Here is a 16,670-nt window from a genome sequence, read left to right as displayed (position 1 = left end):
CGTCATGATTCCTCAACAAAAAAAAAAATCCGGTAAAAAATCAGTTTCAACAAAACCTACTTAGACTGCTTCCATCAAACCCAGAAACTCTAAAAGTTCTGGTTTCTCTTCTTAACTTTGAATTAAAATTTTGGACTCAAGCTTTGGAAATTGTTTCTCTACAGTAACAGAATATGTAGAAAGGTGCACCACAAAATTTGCACTCGATAAAGCAGCACATTAATAATCAATAAATATTTATTATCAAAATCAATAGCAAATTTGTTTGAGTTCATAGTTGATACACTCGTAATACTTTATCGCTAGATGTCCGATGATCAGAATTTGTGAATGTTACGAATGTGAATTGAAATTGCATCCGTTTTCAAAATTCAGCTGAGAAACATCTTTGGCGCCCCAAATTGCAGAAGCTGATGTGGTGGAATCTTTTCACTTCCAATGGTTCTTTTGGCCCCTATCATTTATTTAGTGAAGTTTATCTGCTTCACACGTACATAGCAAAGAAGTGGATCGGAAAGACGTAGACTTTAAGCAAAACTTTTTGCGTTGCAGGAGGTTATTCCTGAAATAAACAGCAAAATAATTTTGTAGTTTTCCAGCTTACAATCCACAAAAATTTGAATTATTAGCATACAGCTGATGCCGGATGTGTTCCAACACGTGACCATTTCGAATGGGACATTTCAAAATTGGGAAGGAACAGGAAACGGTCGTTGGGAACCCCCAGCCGCTTAGGTGTAGCCGAATCTGTGCCTTTAGAAAAAGGTAGAAAAAGCAGGCGCTTTCTACAGAGTAAGGAGTGGATGTGTGTGAAGCAGATGACGAGTGTGCGCTGCGCAGATGCGTCGCGCACACTCGGTTGAACAAATCGGATGTCGCCTATGTATGTCTCACACAGATTCCTTTTTCATGCCTATCTCAAAGCAAAAAAAAAACTCTGACCGAAAGAATCTAGAGAGTACTTTTTCTTAGCCAAGGTATCAGACGTCTCTCTTTTCCTCTTATTTCTCCCCGATTATGAAATCCAAAAAAGAAGACTTCTCTACCATCATTTCACATCGTCAATGCAATGCAGAACCAGAAGAAGGAGCACTCCGCTGTCACTGTATTATGCGTACACGCACATATGTGTAAACTTATCCAAAAAGCTTGACATTCTTAAAAATTTGACATTCACTTGAGCCTCTTTAATTGTTCGTCACCTTCTTTCAGCAGCCATCTGAAAAAGCATCACATTCGTTGAGAAAACAAACATGAGAAAAAACGAAGCGATGACGATGAACAAAATACTTTCAATCAGTGTTTGTCAGTCGATCTCCATGGTATTTGTTTAGTTGCGTAGAATACTGAAGCTTTTGCAGTAAGTTGTTTGGTTAAGCTCTTCCATTCTACTTTTTTAAGCTCTTGAATTTAGCTTACATATAAATCGGATTATCGTAGCGTAATATCCTAGGTAGCACCGGTGGTTCATTTTCTTATCGCTCGTCCTCCCCACTAACTCTCGAAAAATTAGCAATTCTTCTAAAAATTAACACTCCAGCTCCCTTGGAATGATTTTTAAGTTGTCAGGAAAACAGAGCAGGCACCTGCTAAATGAGCCTTCTTGCTTTCATTTTCAAACTGTTATATTTAAGTTTATGTTTTCGCCATTTGCTTGGTTTTACTGTGCAAAAGAGACCTTATGCAAACAAAAAAAAACGCAAATTAACTATTTTTATTTTTTCATTTTTTCATTTTTTCTTACTACCGATTTTATTTTGAAAAAAAAAACACTCAGTTCACTACTTTACGATGAGAACGTATGCACAAATGAAGAAATGCCAAAACCAAAAAAGATTAAGAATTAAAGTAACTAATAGGTCTTATAATAATTCTTATAAGTGTAAAGCTGCTTTAGACTATTTCCCTCCTCTGCCCTAACTTTCTTCCCAACCAGTTCACAGAACCGATCTATGAGTACAATTTGAGGAAGAAAAAGAATTTAACACACTGTGAAACATGAAAACCGGAACTAATAACGACGTTTTGTTATCGTCGACTACAGCATTGTCGACAACTTTCAAAAAAGTTTCATCATGAAGCACACGGAGTGCCTGTGACAATCGAACACTATTTGGTTTTCGACTGACTACCTCCAAAATTCTGAAATTCGCTCTCATTGTTTTTCTGCACGTCGAAGTTCATTATGGAAACACAAGCTCTTTTTCTTCCGAAAATTTGCAAACGCGTTCTCCTCGGGGTACTTTCGAGGTAGTATTGGTTATATTTACTCGCTTTCATTATGTCTCTCAAGTTCGCACTCATAGTGTCTTCATAACTTTTCTATCATCACGTCCAATAGACAATCTTACAGTTCCACACAAAATCTCAAACCCAAGTAATCAGCGTCGCTGCTCTTTGACTTTATGAGAAAAACACAATTTTATTACCCCATGGAACTAGAATTTAGCGTTATGTTCCTAAGGTTAAGTTTGTAGAGTTTGCGAAATAAAACTTCTATGAATCTCTGCATGAACACTTCCTTCTACGTCTAAACTAAAACTGCAAGGTTTTGACGAGCTTCGCGTACATTGGGGAAATATTTGCAAAACATCAAAATCTGCTGTATTCTTTCATTTTCATCATAATTTCGCTTTAATTGAGAGCTGAATCTGTACGTTCGCGAATTTCTCAAACCTCCGTAATATTTTTTTGGTCAGTCAATTGCTACTTAAAGGCATCATCCCCCGATTCCGTCCACTTCCTTCTAATTCCTGAAAAAAAACAGTCCGGAAATGCGGCGCGAGTGCAAGGCTGGCACGCTCCAGTCGAACTCGTTGTAGAAAATAGCGCGCCGGATCGCTCGAAGCCGTATCTTCCGGGCCGTTTTCTACGGCAATTAGGAAGAAATGGACGGAATCACCTCCTCTCCATAATCTACTGTCCCGTATACGAATACTGCACTTGAAATCCGTACCACCTCAGATTTGTGGAGTGATGTCTTTAAGGTCTCAAAAGTTGTCTTTATCCAAAGTAATAATGTACGGTATAGTAACCAAATGTATTACCAGAGTAAAGGCGATATTTCCAGGTTCCAGGAACAGATGTTCGACATGGGAATACTACCTTTCATTCAGTTAAGGTTTTTTTTTTTGCGAATTTCCCAAGTGTGATGAGTTGTCCACGGCAAATCGGTAACCAGTTTTGCATTCACGAGTTACTCATCGTAAAGGTCTTAAATTTTTGCAACACAACTACCAATTGTCAGCTGTGTTGCAAGGAGAGTGGTTATAAACCTGAACGTTTCGTCCAAGTAAACCGTAAAATTCTGAAAAATCTACTGCGTAAATATAAGTGAAGGAATTTTTAACTGGTAACCATTGTTCTACGCGTACATATCTCAGTGTGAAATAAGTTTTCATTCTTTTTATTTCTTGCTAGGATCAGACATGCTGCTATAATGAAATCTACGTGCAGAAACTACCCAAATCTTTCAATCGGAGCTTAATAGAACTCTTCTCTCCGTTCCAGATACTTGAGAATATTTACTCACTTATTTATTCAACACATCAATTTATTTACGTGTTATTGATATGATTCACTGGAAGAAAGCAGGTAGCTGAGTACTCACAAGTGTTGTGGAACTATTTTTGATTTCCTAGTTATTTTTCTTCGTCCGGAAACATTGGAAACTACTTAAACCGTCGTAATGCACTTTTTGGTTGAAGAATATGGATTATTCTGCATTTCAGCGAACAGGAGTCCTTAAGTTTCAGTCCATTCCGCTTCGACATTAGTAAATGTCATATTAAATGGCTTTTTGACAACTCTCAGGGTTTAGGCCAGTCTTTTTTTTAGTTTATTAGTTAGTTTAGTTTTTACGTAAGGATGTACACGATTAAAGAAACTTGATGACGGAGGTTTTTGAGGGAAAAGGGGTAGTTATGACCTCATTTCTATCATTCTCATTAGAGTGTATGTATGTATGTATGTATGTGTGTATGTGTGTGTGAGTAGGTGCTTGTGCAGAAAAAAAGAAGATGTCAATGTGAACTTCATACGTATCTCATGTTACCGTACTCAGGATGTTTCATTTAGTAGCAAGTAAGGTCTTGAAGATGAGCGACACCCGATTTCAACGCCAATGGTTTTTCACGCCGATTTTTTCATCGGCTCATCCATTTTTAAATAACCTTATCTTTGTAGTAATGATGAAATATATGTCAGAACAAACTGAAATCAGGACGAATAAAAACTAGATGATACTGAGGCGAGTTTGAAAAAAATGTAAAATTAATCGACAAAGAGTCTGGCGATGATCAATCCGCTTGGGACGCGCCATCACGTACACTTTAATTCAGAATCGGTTGACGTTTAAGTGTAGCCAGCCCTCACAGTGACTTGAGGAATCAAATCATGTATTTATCTTCCCAGACAAGACTGGTTCGTATTTATCGGCACCGGGGGATGAGAGGCTTAATGGGCACTACGGTAATATCGAACCATTGATCGATCGTGGAGTAACAGCACCCGTACTACCACTACACTCTTACCGTCTGGAAAATTGGTAAACTAATGTGAACATCTTTTCTTTGGAAAACCCTTTGAAAATAATTGTGAAGGAACAAAGGTAGCTGCATTATTGTAATACTTTTTATTGAAGTTTTTGCACGAAATTCTGGGCTGTTATGATAACAAGAGCGGTCGCATCAATAAGAATCGTGTTTTTTTATCAGTGCGACTTTACCAGTACCTATAAAATGATTTCACTGTTGTGCTGACTTCGATCTCAAACAGATGAATAGAGTGACTAAAAAATTGTGTCATTTTTGGGTTTGATGGCGTCTTCCGATAGACGGAGGATCCGTGTATTTTGACAATAGTTGGGCGAAGTTAAACAGCACCCCCTCAGGGAAGATGGTGAGGTCTAACAGAAGGTCGGAAATACCTTCACTATCAGTCTCTATGATCCTTATAATAAATTACAACATGCACCATCGGCCTATTGATTTTCTTCTTTCGACTTACATATAGGTCTACTCTACACAATATTAAAAAAAAGAATTGAATTACGTTGAGCTAACGTTATAGCGAGCTCCCCTTCCAGATCCTGAACAGCTGAAATTGAACCTTATTTACAAAACAGCTGATTGAACGGCTTTCTCTATCTTTCCTGTTCCGATTTTTGTTTTCCTTGTTTGTTTTTAATCTTTCATTTCCGTTGACCCTGGCGTAGGTTGCTCTTAGACACGTACTTCCTTAATTCTAACAACGTAGGAGTTACAGAGCATATCACCATGTGCACTGTGCATGCTTTCTAGTACTCTTCGGGTGTTATTGATGGAGAAGTCGCGTACCTCAAAATCCGGATAAAATAATACAACAGAACCATTTCGTAGTCTTGTGGGATTTCCTATCGATTCATAACTCTTGCTCTGTCCGTTGTAATTATTTATGTATTTCTTCGATCGTCATTATCTTCGTCATTTCTTTATTTCTCCCCTCATCATCATCCTCACCTTAGGACTTTATAAGGCCCATTTGTACCCTCCTCTATTGAACCCATTGCCCATTATAGACGAGATAAAGGGCGTTTATTGGGAGCAGCCGAACCCTCACTCCGCACTCTCATAATGTTAAGAATAATAACACTTCAGCAACAGTAACTAGTTTGTGTTTTGTATGGAAGGACGTGTAACTTTACGAATATTTACATAAGAAATCTGCAATTTCATATTTCTTTGGGCGGTAGCTCATAGATGGTTCCGCGAAAACGCTTCTTCTTAGCTCACTTTCTCATTTCAGAGCAAAGTTCACATACTGATTCGAGTGGAGCGATTACCTCCACTCTCCTTCTCTCTCAATTCTCAGTGCACTATCAAATTAGGTGTAACTATCTCTGCAGCAAAGTTGCTAGAGGTCATCATGTTCGGTTTCTTCCCCGAGGTGAACGTGCGTTACTTTCAGGCTCATTTGGTGTCGTCTTTAGTTTAACGGTAACTACCAGAACCCTCATATTCAGTTACCTTTTAAAGAATGAATGTACAAATTTGCCAAAATTCCTCCCTTCTTCCTTACTACGGTTTCCAAAATCACAAACCTCCTGAAACACTCAGTACTGTATTAGAAAACATGTCGTATTCGAAATAATTGTATTTTCTGTTGCTTGTCTGGCTCTACAGTAGATTACGGTACAATTTTCCCTTGAAAATGCGCTTTATTTTCGACCTATACCTCTATAGGCTTTGATTTCTTTTTTGATTTTCAACATTGCTCATGTTTATGTTTATATTTACGCCAAAATTTTTTCTTACCTTGAGAAGTGTCAGTTGATGAACTCGGTACAACGAAATATAAGAATTCTCATGAATGTCTCATTCAAATACCCGATTTAGGTAACAAACCGAAAAGAAGCTGTTCTCTGGAGGTCCAAAGATTTACGGGATCTCGTCTAGGATTCCGTTGAAATTCGTTCTAGTTCTGCTGCCTACTTGCTTCTGCTACTAGGGCGATGCGCTGCTAAGCTGCCGCACGTCGGCTTCTTCCATAAGATAATTTTCAGGTAAGCTTTAACTAACTGAAGATTCAATTCACAAAGTAAAAAGAGCGCAAATTGTGGAAAATGACGCATAGAAAAATAAGAGTAAGTAGAATATCGTGTATTGCATTCATGAATGTCGAATCGAACAACATTTCCATGATTTTCTTGAAAGACGAAATTATTACATTTTTTCACAAAAATTTTTACCAACTTACTTCTGTAGGCGAATGCCGGCATTCACTATTGCTGTTTCGATCTACGTAGTCACTGTTATTACTGGTATTTTCGGGAATATTTGGGTGGTATGCTCGATAGCGCGGAGTCGGAAGCCGAGGTTTTTTTTATTTGGATTTTTTTTTTCTCTCACTTTTAATATTAATTATTTTGTACAACTGATGCGAATATGTCTTTTCCTCATGTTAAGAGAGTTTTAGTCAATCCTTATGTGATATCAATAGTCATTTGTTGGCCTGACCAGTTGGTTGGTAAACAGTTTATACCGAGATATCGTTCGACGCATGCTTCGCGGGCACAGTGCTCCCTAACTGTGCTGTTGTGCGAAACTGTAGGTTTTGCAAACCGTAGATTCACTGTAGGTGAAGTAACGCAACATTGTGCATGGATAAAAGAGCGGGGGTATTTTCCCAGGGGTCCTCCGGTCGTGTACAGAAAGCTGGATGTTACATGGAGTGAGGTGAGCGTCACTACATCGTGAACATAGACCATAGCGCCGTTCTCGAGAACTGCTTACCAGCCTTGTGGCCACCATGGGAGCACGTTGCAGAGCATGCTTTGCCGTCTGTGATGGCCACACACCCTACTACCATGTCTCGTCTCTACAACGTCCAGGGAATAATGAATGAAGGATAAAGTGTCTGGCGTAGATCAATCCGCTTGTGATGCGCCACCAGGTTCGCATCGATTCAGAATCGCTTGATGTTTACGAATTTGTAACTGGCCTACACAGAGGTTGGCCGATGTGTCAAGTCAGTATTTTTATCCTCCCAAACAAGCCTGGTACCAATTTATCGACGCCGGAAAGACCCGTTTGGCACTGGAGTGGACTGTGCAGACAGCGGGATCTCTTACCGACCTGCTACAACCCTTTCCCCCTTCCTTCCATCCCTCCACACAACGTCCAGGAGATCGTCATAAATTACGGTGACTGCAGTACAATTCTTATCTCTAAATAAATAGAAGTGTCATTTCAGTTAGTCTGATTGCGTATTTCTTTCACTTACCTTCTCTACTATACTGTAGCAGTTCTTTCTATGTATGGTCCAAGTTTCATCGAATTTTATTCGGTAGCGTCATGTGAAAATTGCATTTGTCCTCAAGTTTTGTTCACTACTGCAGTTTATCTTACCTGTTGTTTCGCCTATAATTAATGAAAACAAATTTTGGTAGTTTATGATAGAAGATACTGAGGTTAACCACTGTCTTTGAGATTACGATTTGGCGCTTGAAGAATCCCTTTCACAGGCTATGGTTCGGGACAGAAGTTGTGACTGCTCCAATAATAATGTTCCGGAGTGCCATACCCTCCTTCTTTCATCGAATACTAGAGTTAGATGGAGATCGCGAAGGGTGGGGAGGGGTTGGGACAACAGCGTGAATAGTTCACCTCACGATTCACTGGTGGAGGGTCTTCCAAAATGGGGATCACTCTTGAGGCTGATATCTTCACTGACGAGGCTTTTGAACGAACGAACGATACAGTCTGACTTCCTATGCTGAATTGAATCCTTTCCTTTAGTTTTGAGGAAGCTGTACAAAAGAATAATTGTTAACGGTATATTGTTCGTTTTACTCTAGTCTCCTTCTTCGGAAGCTGAAAAGTCAGAGACAAGGAATCCTCCCAAACACCTTATCGCAGCACAAGTTACCATCCAACAAAAGAGTAGAGTAAGAACCGGGTCAAAGAATTACAAGACCGCCAGCATTACTTCAATAATAATGTGTTTGTTGTGTAGTAATTCCACTAGTAATAAACAAGGTGCCATCTGACCTGCTTCCGTAGGTCAAAACCCATAGTCATTAATAGAACATTCAACGTCATCGACTTTTCAGTGGCCTTTGCATTTAACGATCGTCACTCAGTAATGAGGTGAATGAGCTCTGATTGCGATTTTCCCAGCATCTACCCAGTAAAAATAAGAGTTAATGACTGCAATGATAAAAATCATAATGATGTACCAGTAGGAAGATCTTTAAAATGATGCAGAAGTCTTCCAGATAGCACGCATTACACAATTATGTGTAGACAAAAGAAAAACTGGTTATGTAAAACGTACTGCTTCTGAATCATTATAATAAAGTTCCATAGAGTTGAGTAGAAGCAACCAATGTACTCTACTGTTTAGAAATTCACATGTGTTTCAGAGGTCTGCTAAGGCACAGTTCGCCGTCAGACCGTCTCCGCGCCTACATATCCGTGCTTGCCATCGTCGACCTCACGGTTCTGATGGTTCTTCTGGTGAGGACCATTTACCTGACGCTGCCAAATTTGATGCTTGGTATAGTTCTGCTCACTCAGTGTTCTGTACTTGAACTAATGGACTCTACGTTCAGACACAAATAGTTGTCGAGCGATGTTCGTCATCGAACAGGCAGTGAAACTCGCTTCGCTTACTCTCTTATCGTGTATTAGTATAGAACGGTACATTACAATACGGAAACCATTCTGCAGTCAGGTGAGCGAGACGAAGGAAGTCGTTTGAGTTCTCTCGTGATGTGAGTGGAAAACAGGACGTGTTGGCGCTTGATGACTAATGACCACTTTTCCGATGGCTCCCAGATTTGCAATCGCAGTTACTGATGACTTGGAACCCTAAAACACCTCACCTCAATAACATTCTCCATCTAAAAACAGAAAACATGGAACCTCAGACAATTCTTATCACTCAAGGTTTGGACAGAAAATTCACGATGTTCGGGTCTCTCCAACAATTGCACTGACGACACCCGATCGCCCGCCCTCTGTCGCGTAATGTGTTGTATCGTCAGTGCGATTGCATCACACAACGCTGTTTCTCATGTTCTTTTTCAGGAAAAGTAGAGAGAGCCGAGTATGATGCTCACTCTTCTGGACTACACCCCTACCTCTACATATTCGTCCTTAGATCCCAACATCGTCAATTTTGCGACACACTGCCTCCGTGACTTCTGTGACAGAGTGAAAACAATTTGAACGCAGTCCCTCAACCGTGGCAAGCCAGCGCGCCAATCATTGTTTCAACAATCGGCCATAGACACTCCTGAAAACTTAAGCTTTCATAGGCGTTTATTTATTTTTTCTCCCATTTATCCAGCTTTTTTGTTGGATTTTATTCCCACATGCAATTATTTTGTACGAATAACAGCATATTGTACAAATGTTTCCACACAGTTTGAACATGTGCAGAGGCGAATGAAAAAACTGCTATGCGTACAATTTCATCGGCTATCAACGTCCGCCATGGCCGGTTAATAAAATCTGAGATTTCCATGAAGCGCTTCCCTGGAATTTACCGCTTCCTGAGTTTGCACGGTGGAATTCACACCCAACTTCGCTTTCGGACTCAAAGCCACTCACTATTTGCGCTACAATGATAGCGGTTGCTTTACATTTTGCTTTTCTGGATTTTAACGAGTCAGTTGAGAGTGGTTGGAACCCGCATTGCCGCGCAAGTAACCGCTTACGGAATTTTGCACCACAAAAACAAAAGGTTTCGAGTGGCTGTGAAATTCATGGCAACAAACGCTGCCACGAAAATCCTGCTCTCCAAAAAAACTCAGATTCGAGAGTCATTTTTGTCGAATTTGTCTAACTTTGTAGCTGCCAGAGATCAATCAATGGTGTCTTTTTTCATGAATTAAGGAAACAAAGAACCACAAACAGAATGACAGCATGACAGCCACGCTGCTTTTTAAATTAACAAACAAAAGCTAAGAAAAATTCTGAAAAAAACACTTTTCATGAACAACCAATTCACGATTCCATAGAGAAAAGAATTTGAAAGAACAAATTTGAAAAATTTGAAATTGAAAAGATTTTGAAACAATAGCGGACGCATGATAACACCTCACACTTGTTTTTTTTTTTATTATACTCTTTTCTTTTGCATCACAGGATAGCATGCACAAGAGATAGGACTAACAAAAGCCTTAAACTCCAAGAAATTCGTGAGTCGTGGGTTTTCATACTTATCAAACTTCAAAATGTTGTGAATCAGGGTCTTCTTGCATCGGAAGCTAACGTCAAAGATCCAAGTTTTTTTAGCGAACAGAACAAAGCTGTTGGACTGGGGATTATAGTTGGGTGAAAACGACATGAATCACGAGCGTAGTTGCGATTTGCATTTGCGTACGCGCTCAAAAAAAACGGAGAAACGGTGGAGGCAGGAGTTCAAGCCGTGGTGGGACCGTCGCAAACTGCAGCGATGGGTGGTGCTAGCAAGGATTTCACGTCGCTTCTAGCCGCTAAGCTCCACCGATGCGTCTTCAGAGATGCTGCGTACGCAATTGCGTACGTGATTCATGTCCTTTTCACCCTACTATACGTTTGTGCGGTTCCGTTCCCCATTAAAAGCAGCATACCATTAGAAGCAGCATAGCAAGGTATTGGGATCTCTTCACGAATGATAGAGTTAGGAGTATAATTCAGTGGCTCGCAGACGCGGCTTGTACGTCAGCTGAGTACGTGGAGCGTCGTAAGGTTCACGAAAGCTGCGACAAGACTGTTTCCCATGCCGTTCTTCTGGAAAGCGAAAATGGGAAAACCACACCCCTGACCCTACCTACCAAAATAACCTAAAATTCGTAGTGCGCTGTCCTTAAACGCAGCTGAGTGACCCTTTCTCATGATCGCACTCAACTGATTCTCTCGTTATGTTTAGTCATGTTGTTATCTTTACGAAAACATCCATCAACCCCACTAAGTCAAACTCGATGTTCATAGTGAGGAGTGTCATTTAGGTCAAAATTGCTGCCTCTGAGGGGAGCATACCATTTTTGAGTTGTCCTTCGGTAAAGTGTCACCTATGGACGCCGTTACTGTTTCTGGTCGCGAAAGCGGCCTTTGGGCTACGATCAGAGTTGAACACGAGATGTCGGATGTTAATTTGTCGATTTAGAGATGCATTATACGCAACAGTAAAATAGAACATTAGTAAATGGGGTTGAGGCTTTCAATAATGACACTAAAAAAAGAAAAGAAGGAAAGAAATCCTACAAAGATTTGCGTCGCTCCTAGCTATAGGTAGTACTTGTTATAAGAGAATATGCGCCTAAGAAAGCACTAATTTATTTTCCCTTCCAATTAAACAGTCCCACACGGCAGAGGGAGGATTTGAAAACAAACAGGAATTATTTGAAAAAAAAGACCTGTTTTATGTCCACGTACTCAACTGTGAGTAAAGAAAATGATGCAGAGACACATCCAGATCAATGTGCGAGAAATTGAGAAATCCCAGATATATGTAAGTAACTGAACCTGAAAGAAAGTGGAGGAATTGGAGAAATATTACCAGTGGAAGTAAACTATTAAAGTCTATTACCTCTACTTAATTCTAATTCAGGTGCGGAAACGTTTCATCCGGCTCACACCACTTATTGCGCTTGCACTTCTCAGCGTTGTCATAGTGGCCATACTTGTTCAGGTTTCGTTTCCTAGCGCTGGAAAAAAATTCATCAATATTAGAAATCGTTCAGGTTCAATCAGTGGCGACCTCCTCCGACAGTTTGAACTGCGTTCGCATGTACCGAGGTCGAATGCTGCCGCGGTTAGGCGCCTACCTCACAGCAATAGCCTTTTTATCGAATCTAACCACGATCTCAGTTAATTATGGTCAAATTGTGAGACATGTACGGAGAAAGTTCAGCAAGCGGAAAGCGAGAGGTTTGTTCCTTAGTAGAATTGTGGCACTGTTTTGCTCAAAGGCAGCATAGGAATCTGACGTGGAGAGAGAATTTGCGGGAAAAGCTGGAGAAGTCGTAGACTGCAGGGCCCCAGGTGATTCCGCTCATCTTTTTCTAATCGTCGTAGAAAACTGTGTGGAATTTGCTTTCGTTCCTACAAGAAACTTTAGAACGCCCACCTTTCCACACGTTCCGGTCCCCTCAGCGGCCTCTTTATTGGTTTTATTTGAATAGGGAACACCTCATTAGTCGTCAACCGCTCGCTCGCGGATGCGGCGCGTGCACAAGGCACGTTGCAACTGACTTCGTAGGCAAGAACGCCGTCTTCACAGCCGTTTTTTCTTCGACGATCAGGAAGAGATGAGCCCTGGTTCCCGCAATCTTCAACCCCATCTCTAGCTTTTCCCGCGGATTAGCACATCACGTCAGATTCACGGTACGCTGCCTTTAAATAAAAGGACAAATTTCTTGCGAGTCTTCTGAATGACTTTCAAAGCGTTCATTGAAGCCTTTTTGAGGAATTTAATTGGGAGACCACGCGAATTCATTTCACTCATGTGTGCATGTTAGGAAAACTAACGAAATTGCGGAGCTGTGAAAGTAATTAACGAACGTGCATTTGTCAAAGAAAATCCTGGAAGTATATTCGAAACTAACACCTCATTTGTGTTTTATTGATATCCTCGAATTTAATTTTGTCCACCCACACGGATTCGCACGGTTCGCGACGGATTTTGGGATGGAAGCAAGTCGGCAGCGTTACATCCTAGGCGTAGGTAATCAAATTCCACAGAAAACAAAAGTGCTCGTGAGAGCACTAGTCGTGTATGGAAGACAAGATTGAAAAATGTTCAACTTACCTTCATATGACCGCGTCGACCTACTACAAGTAAAAAATAGAGAAATCCATTTTTATTGCTTACAATGTATTCGCCTAATTATTTTCCTTAAACTTAATGGATAAAGAGACGTCGGAAACACAAATCTAACAAATCATACAAAAGGGATAATTTCGTTCCTTCACAATGTTATGTCACATCACAATGTCACACACATTAATGGTGCACAATGTTAATGTTACGTCACGAGGAAAAGAAACGCTCATGAGGTGGATTGAAATTCTAGTTATATGAACTTCCAATCGGAACATTCCTGATGAGGAAAGGATTAAAGGATTGCGAAGAAGGAGGAACTAGGAGCTTTCGTTATTGATCCGTATGTTACTATTGCGGCTCTGACGCAGAACAAAGAAGTATTATCCACTTCACTTCAAAAACGCCGCAGAACTTCGTATAAGTGTTTAGATCCCCAGTGTCAGATCGAAGAAATACCTGATTTCCACAAGCTACGTTCAGTTGTTGGTTCAAAGATAAAAATACGAGCAGTCATAGATCACCACCCATACCGTTAACGTATCTATTGTGGGCTGCTGCAGTTTATTGGAAGATAATTCAGTCGTGCAGTTCTTTTTGAGCGAAAATAAAAAAAAAACAACAACGGCATCTCATTAATAGTCCACCTTTCCAGTGGTTGCACACTCACGCACAAGGGAATCAGCTGTGACAGAACCGCGTTACATGAAGGAAATGACAAACGCAATCATCCGAGTGTTCGTATTTCATGTGATCTGCTGGCTGCCATCTTGCCTGATCCAGTTCCTGCCGGACATAGGACTCGTCTCGGAGCTGCTCACAACAATTCGTTACTTCAACAATTTCTCAGACTTCAGGTGATAGTTAGGGTAGAGCTCACTTCGGAAGTTCCTGAGAATTTCCCTATTCTCTCGACCACGATCATCGTTTTCAGAACTGTGCGTTGGTCAATTTTCGTTGCCAACTGGTTGACCTACGCGAGTGCTGCTGGAAATTGGATATTTTACGCAGCGATGAATAGGGATTTACGAAGTCTCATAAGGTGAGCTCTACTTGAAAACACTCAAGTTCGCTTCAGTTCAATTCTCAATCACTGCTACAGATACGCAACTGAGAGGCGGAAGAGATCAACGTTGTCTCACACCGCTTCGCCATCCAACGTCCATCGCAATTTGCGACAACAGGTGACTCAAAATCATTTCTTCCACTTCATTTTGAACAATTGGTGACAATTTTCAGATGTCGGCTTCGATGAGGGTTCTCCAGTCGCTGTCTTATCGCAGCAGCTTAGCGGGTTCACTTGACGAGGTCACCTGTCCTCCGTCGCTTCTGCAGCTCTCACCGAAGTCATCAACTGTCAGTCAGGATCAAGTAAGATTTTCAGCCGCAGTTTGGTGTTCCTCAAAACTGCTGGTCACACAAGCGTCATATGTCCGTTTCAGAGTATCATCTACTCGTCCGATGTTTTCTTTCAAAAATTATCGTAATTTAAAAATTAAAATTGGCAGTAACATTTCACAAGATGTGTTATGGTTGCCTGCCAGAAATTGATTCGGTTTATTATGTGAATTACTTGAACAATGCAGCAAACGGATCTTGCGGCCTACGACGGCTATCCGCATCTTCGCCAGAGTGCGTCATCCTTAAGTGTATCTGCCCAACCTGACCTGCTCGATCTTCACTCAAATCTTCGACAGAATCTCTCCATCATTCGCTATTTCATAATTAGAGCTCCGGTTCAGCGCTACCTGTTCTCAGATCTTCTTTTACCACCTCCTTTCACTACAATTTGGAAAAAGCGTCTCCTCATTCTGTGACTAACCCAGCAAAAACGACTTTCATTACACCTCCAGAAGTAGGGAAGGTGTTTACGTCTTCCACGTGTCATCCGCTGCTACACCATATCCGCTACTGCATGAAGTTGTTTGTTTTGTCACTCTTTCGGCTTAAAGTGCCAAACTCCAGTCTAAGCAGTCTCTACAGTCGGCCCTCTCTGTCATCTTCATTTTTTACCTCCACGGTACTAGTAGTGGTAGAGTATCCAGCAGCACATATGTGGAGCTTACGAACATATTTCGGTTCTACCGTAGTAAGTACAAAAAGAACTCCAAATGTAGTGCCCTCTCCGCAGATATCGTTCGGAGTCTAGAGAAGAAGGCAATCCTTTCCTGCACTTACTTCTCCGAACCATTTCCTTCTAATTCTTGCCCATCCCCATACGGTGTTACCTTTATCTTCTGCTCTATCCATTGAATCCGAATCCTCAATTCTCTTCATCTGTTCCATAAGAAAGTCCAGCAGCATACTTTTGATGTTGTCGTCCAATGGTTCTGCTTTGCGAGATTCCTTGATGCAGTTTCAGCTCAATCTGTGGATAATGTTGATTGTACCACATCCCCATCAAGCTAGCTGAAGTGTATTCTGCCGTCCAAATTCCGATGTTAGGTCATCATATACATTAAAAACCACGTAGAAAGAAGAAATGAGAAAACGCGACATAACGGAGGGAACCAATCAAAAAGCATCCGAACATAAGCAGAGCACGCTGTGCCTTGAAATCGCACTGGTTACTGATTCATTTTTAAAGGCATCACCCCACGAATGTGAGGTGGGCACGGATTTCAGGTGGAGCATTCGTATACGGGATCGTAGATTATGTAGAGGTGGGTGATTCCGTCCATTTCTTCGTAACTGCCGTAAAAAACGGCCCGGAAGGTACGGCTTCGAGCGTTCCGGCGCGCTATTTTTTACAACGAGTTCGATTGGAGCGTGCCAGCTGTGTGCACACGCCGCATCTTCTGGGCTGTTTTTTACACCAATTAGCAAGAAATGGACGGAATCACCCACCTCTCCATAATCTACGATCTCGTATACGGATACTTCACTTGAAATCCGTACCATCTCGGATTCGTAGGGTGATGCCTTTAATTTCACGCTCGACTGGATAGGCTAAGGCATACTTGTATCGCCTTCTTCCTTTATTCAAATCTCATTTGGAGAGCTAACTCCGACTTTCCTACATGTACCCTAAACATAAGCTTTGACGTGGTTCTGTTCTGATATTTGGATCAGATGCTATCTTGATAGAGCCCCCTGGTCACAAATTTTTGTATTGTCTGACTTCAGTGTGAAATGAAATTATCGGAGGAATCGCGCAAATTCTCCAATTCGACAGCCGTTATTCAGTCATATAGGTGATCTCCTGTTGATTAGCGGAATTAGAGATGCGTTCTCATCGCATTTGAATGCACCTCACATGCTGCCTTGTATTCAGCTGGCCAACCAATTCATCATGTAAGTTTTCTTCAGTGATTTTTTTTCAGAACAACAGCCCGAGCATAATTCGCCAAAAGTCGAATCACATTGCTCGTGAGGTCTAG

At 41.0% G+C, this 16,670-nt stretch overlaps 1 protein-coding gene across 2 annotated transcripts; it reads left to right on the top strand.

The window, feature by feature from the left end:
• Positions 1-6,311: 6,311 nt before the first annotated feature.
• Positions 6,312-16,670, top strand: RB195_017810 (uncharacterized protein; the record flags this gene model as incomplete). Of its 2 annotated transcripts, XM_064184973.1 has the most annotated exons (12): positions 6,312-6,320; positions 6,435-6,541; positions 6,744-6,854; positions 8,903-9,036; positions 9,092-9,213; positions 12,079-12,159; positions 12,212-12,398; positions 13,946-14,147; positions 14,225-14,332; positions 14,393-14,474; positions 14,530-14,661; positions 16,614-16,670. In XM_064184973.1, 12 exons carry the CDS (start codon positions 6,312-6,314, stop codon positions 16,668-16,670), a joined length of 1,332 nt encoding a protein of 443 aa, XP_064040853.1. The 2 variants fall into 2 exon arrangements, with proteins under 2 accessions (XP_064040853.1, XP_064040854.1); XM_064184972.1 differs by lacking the exons at positions 6,312-6,320; positions 6,435-6,541 and having other exon boundaries at positions 6,748-6,854.

The sequence above is a fragment of the Necator americanus genome, chromosome II, assembly GCF_031761385.1.
Source record: "Necator americanus strain Aroian chromosome II, whole genome shotgun sequence".
Classification (NCBI taxonomy): Eukaryota; Metazoa; Nematoda; class Chromadorea; order Rhabditida; family Ancylostomatidae; genus Necator; species Necator americanus.
The sequence above is the reverse complement of the archived record's forward strand: the minus strand, read 5'-3'. Positions and strand labels throughout refer to the sequence as shown.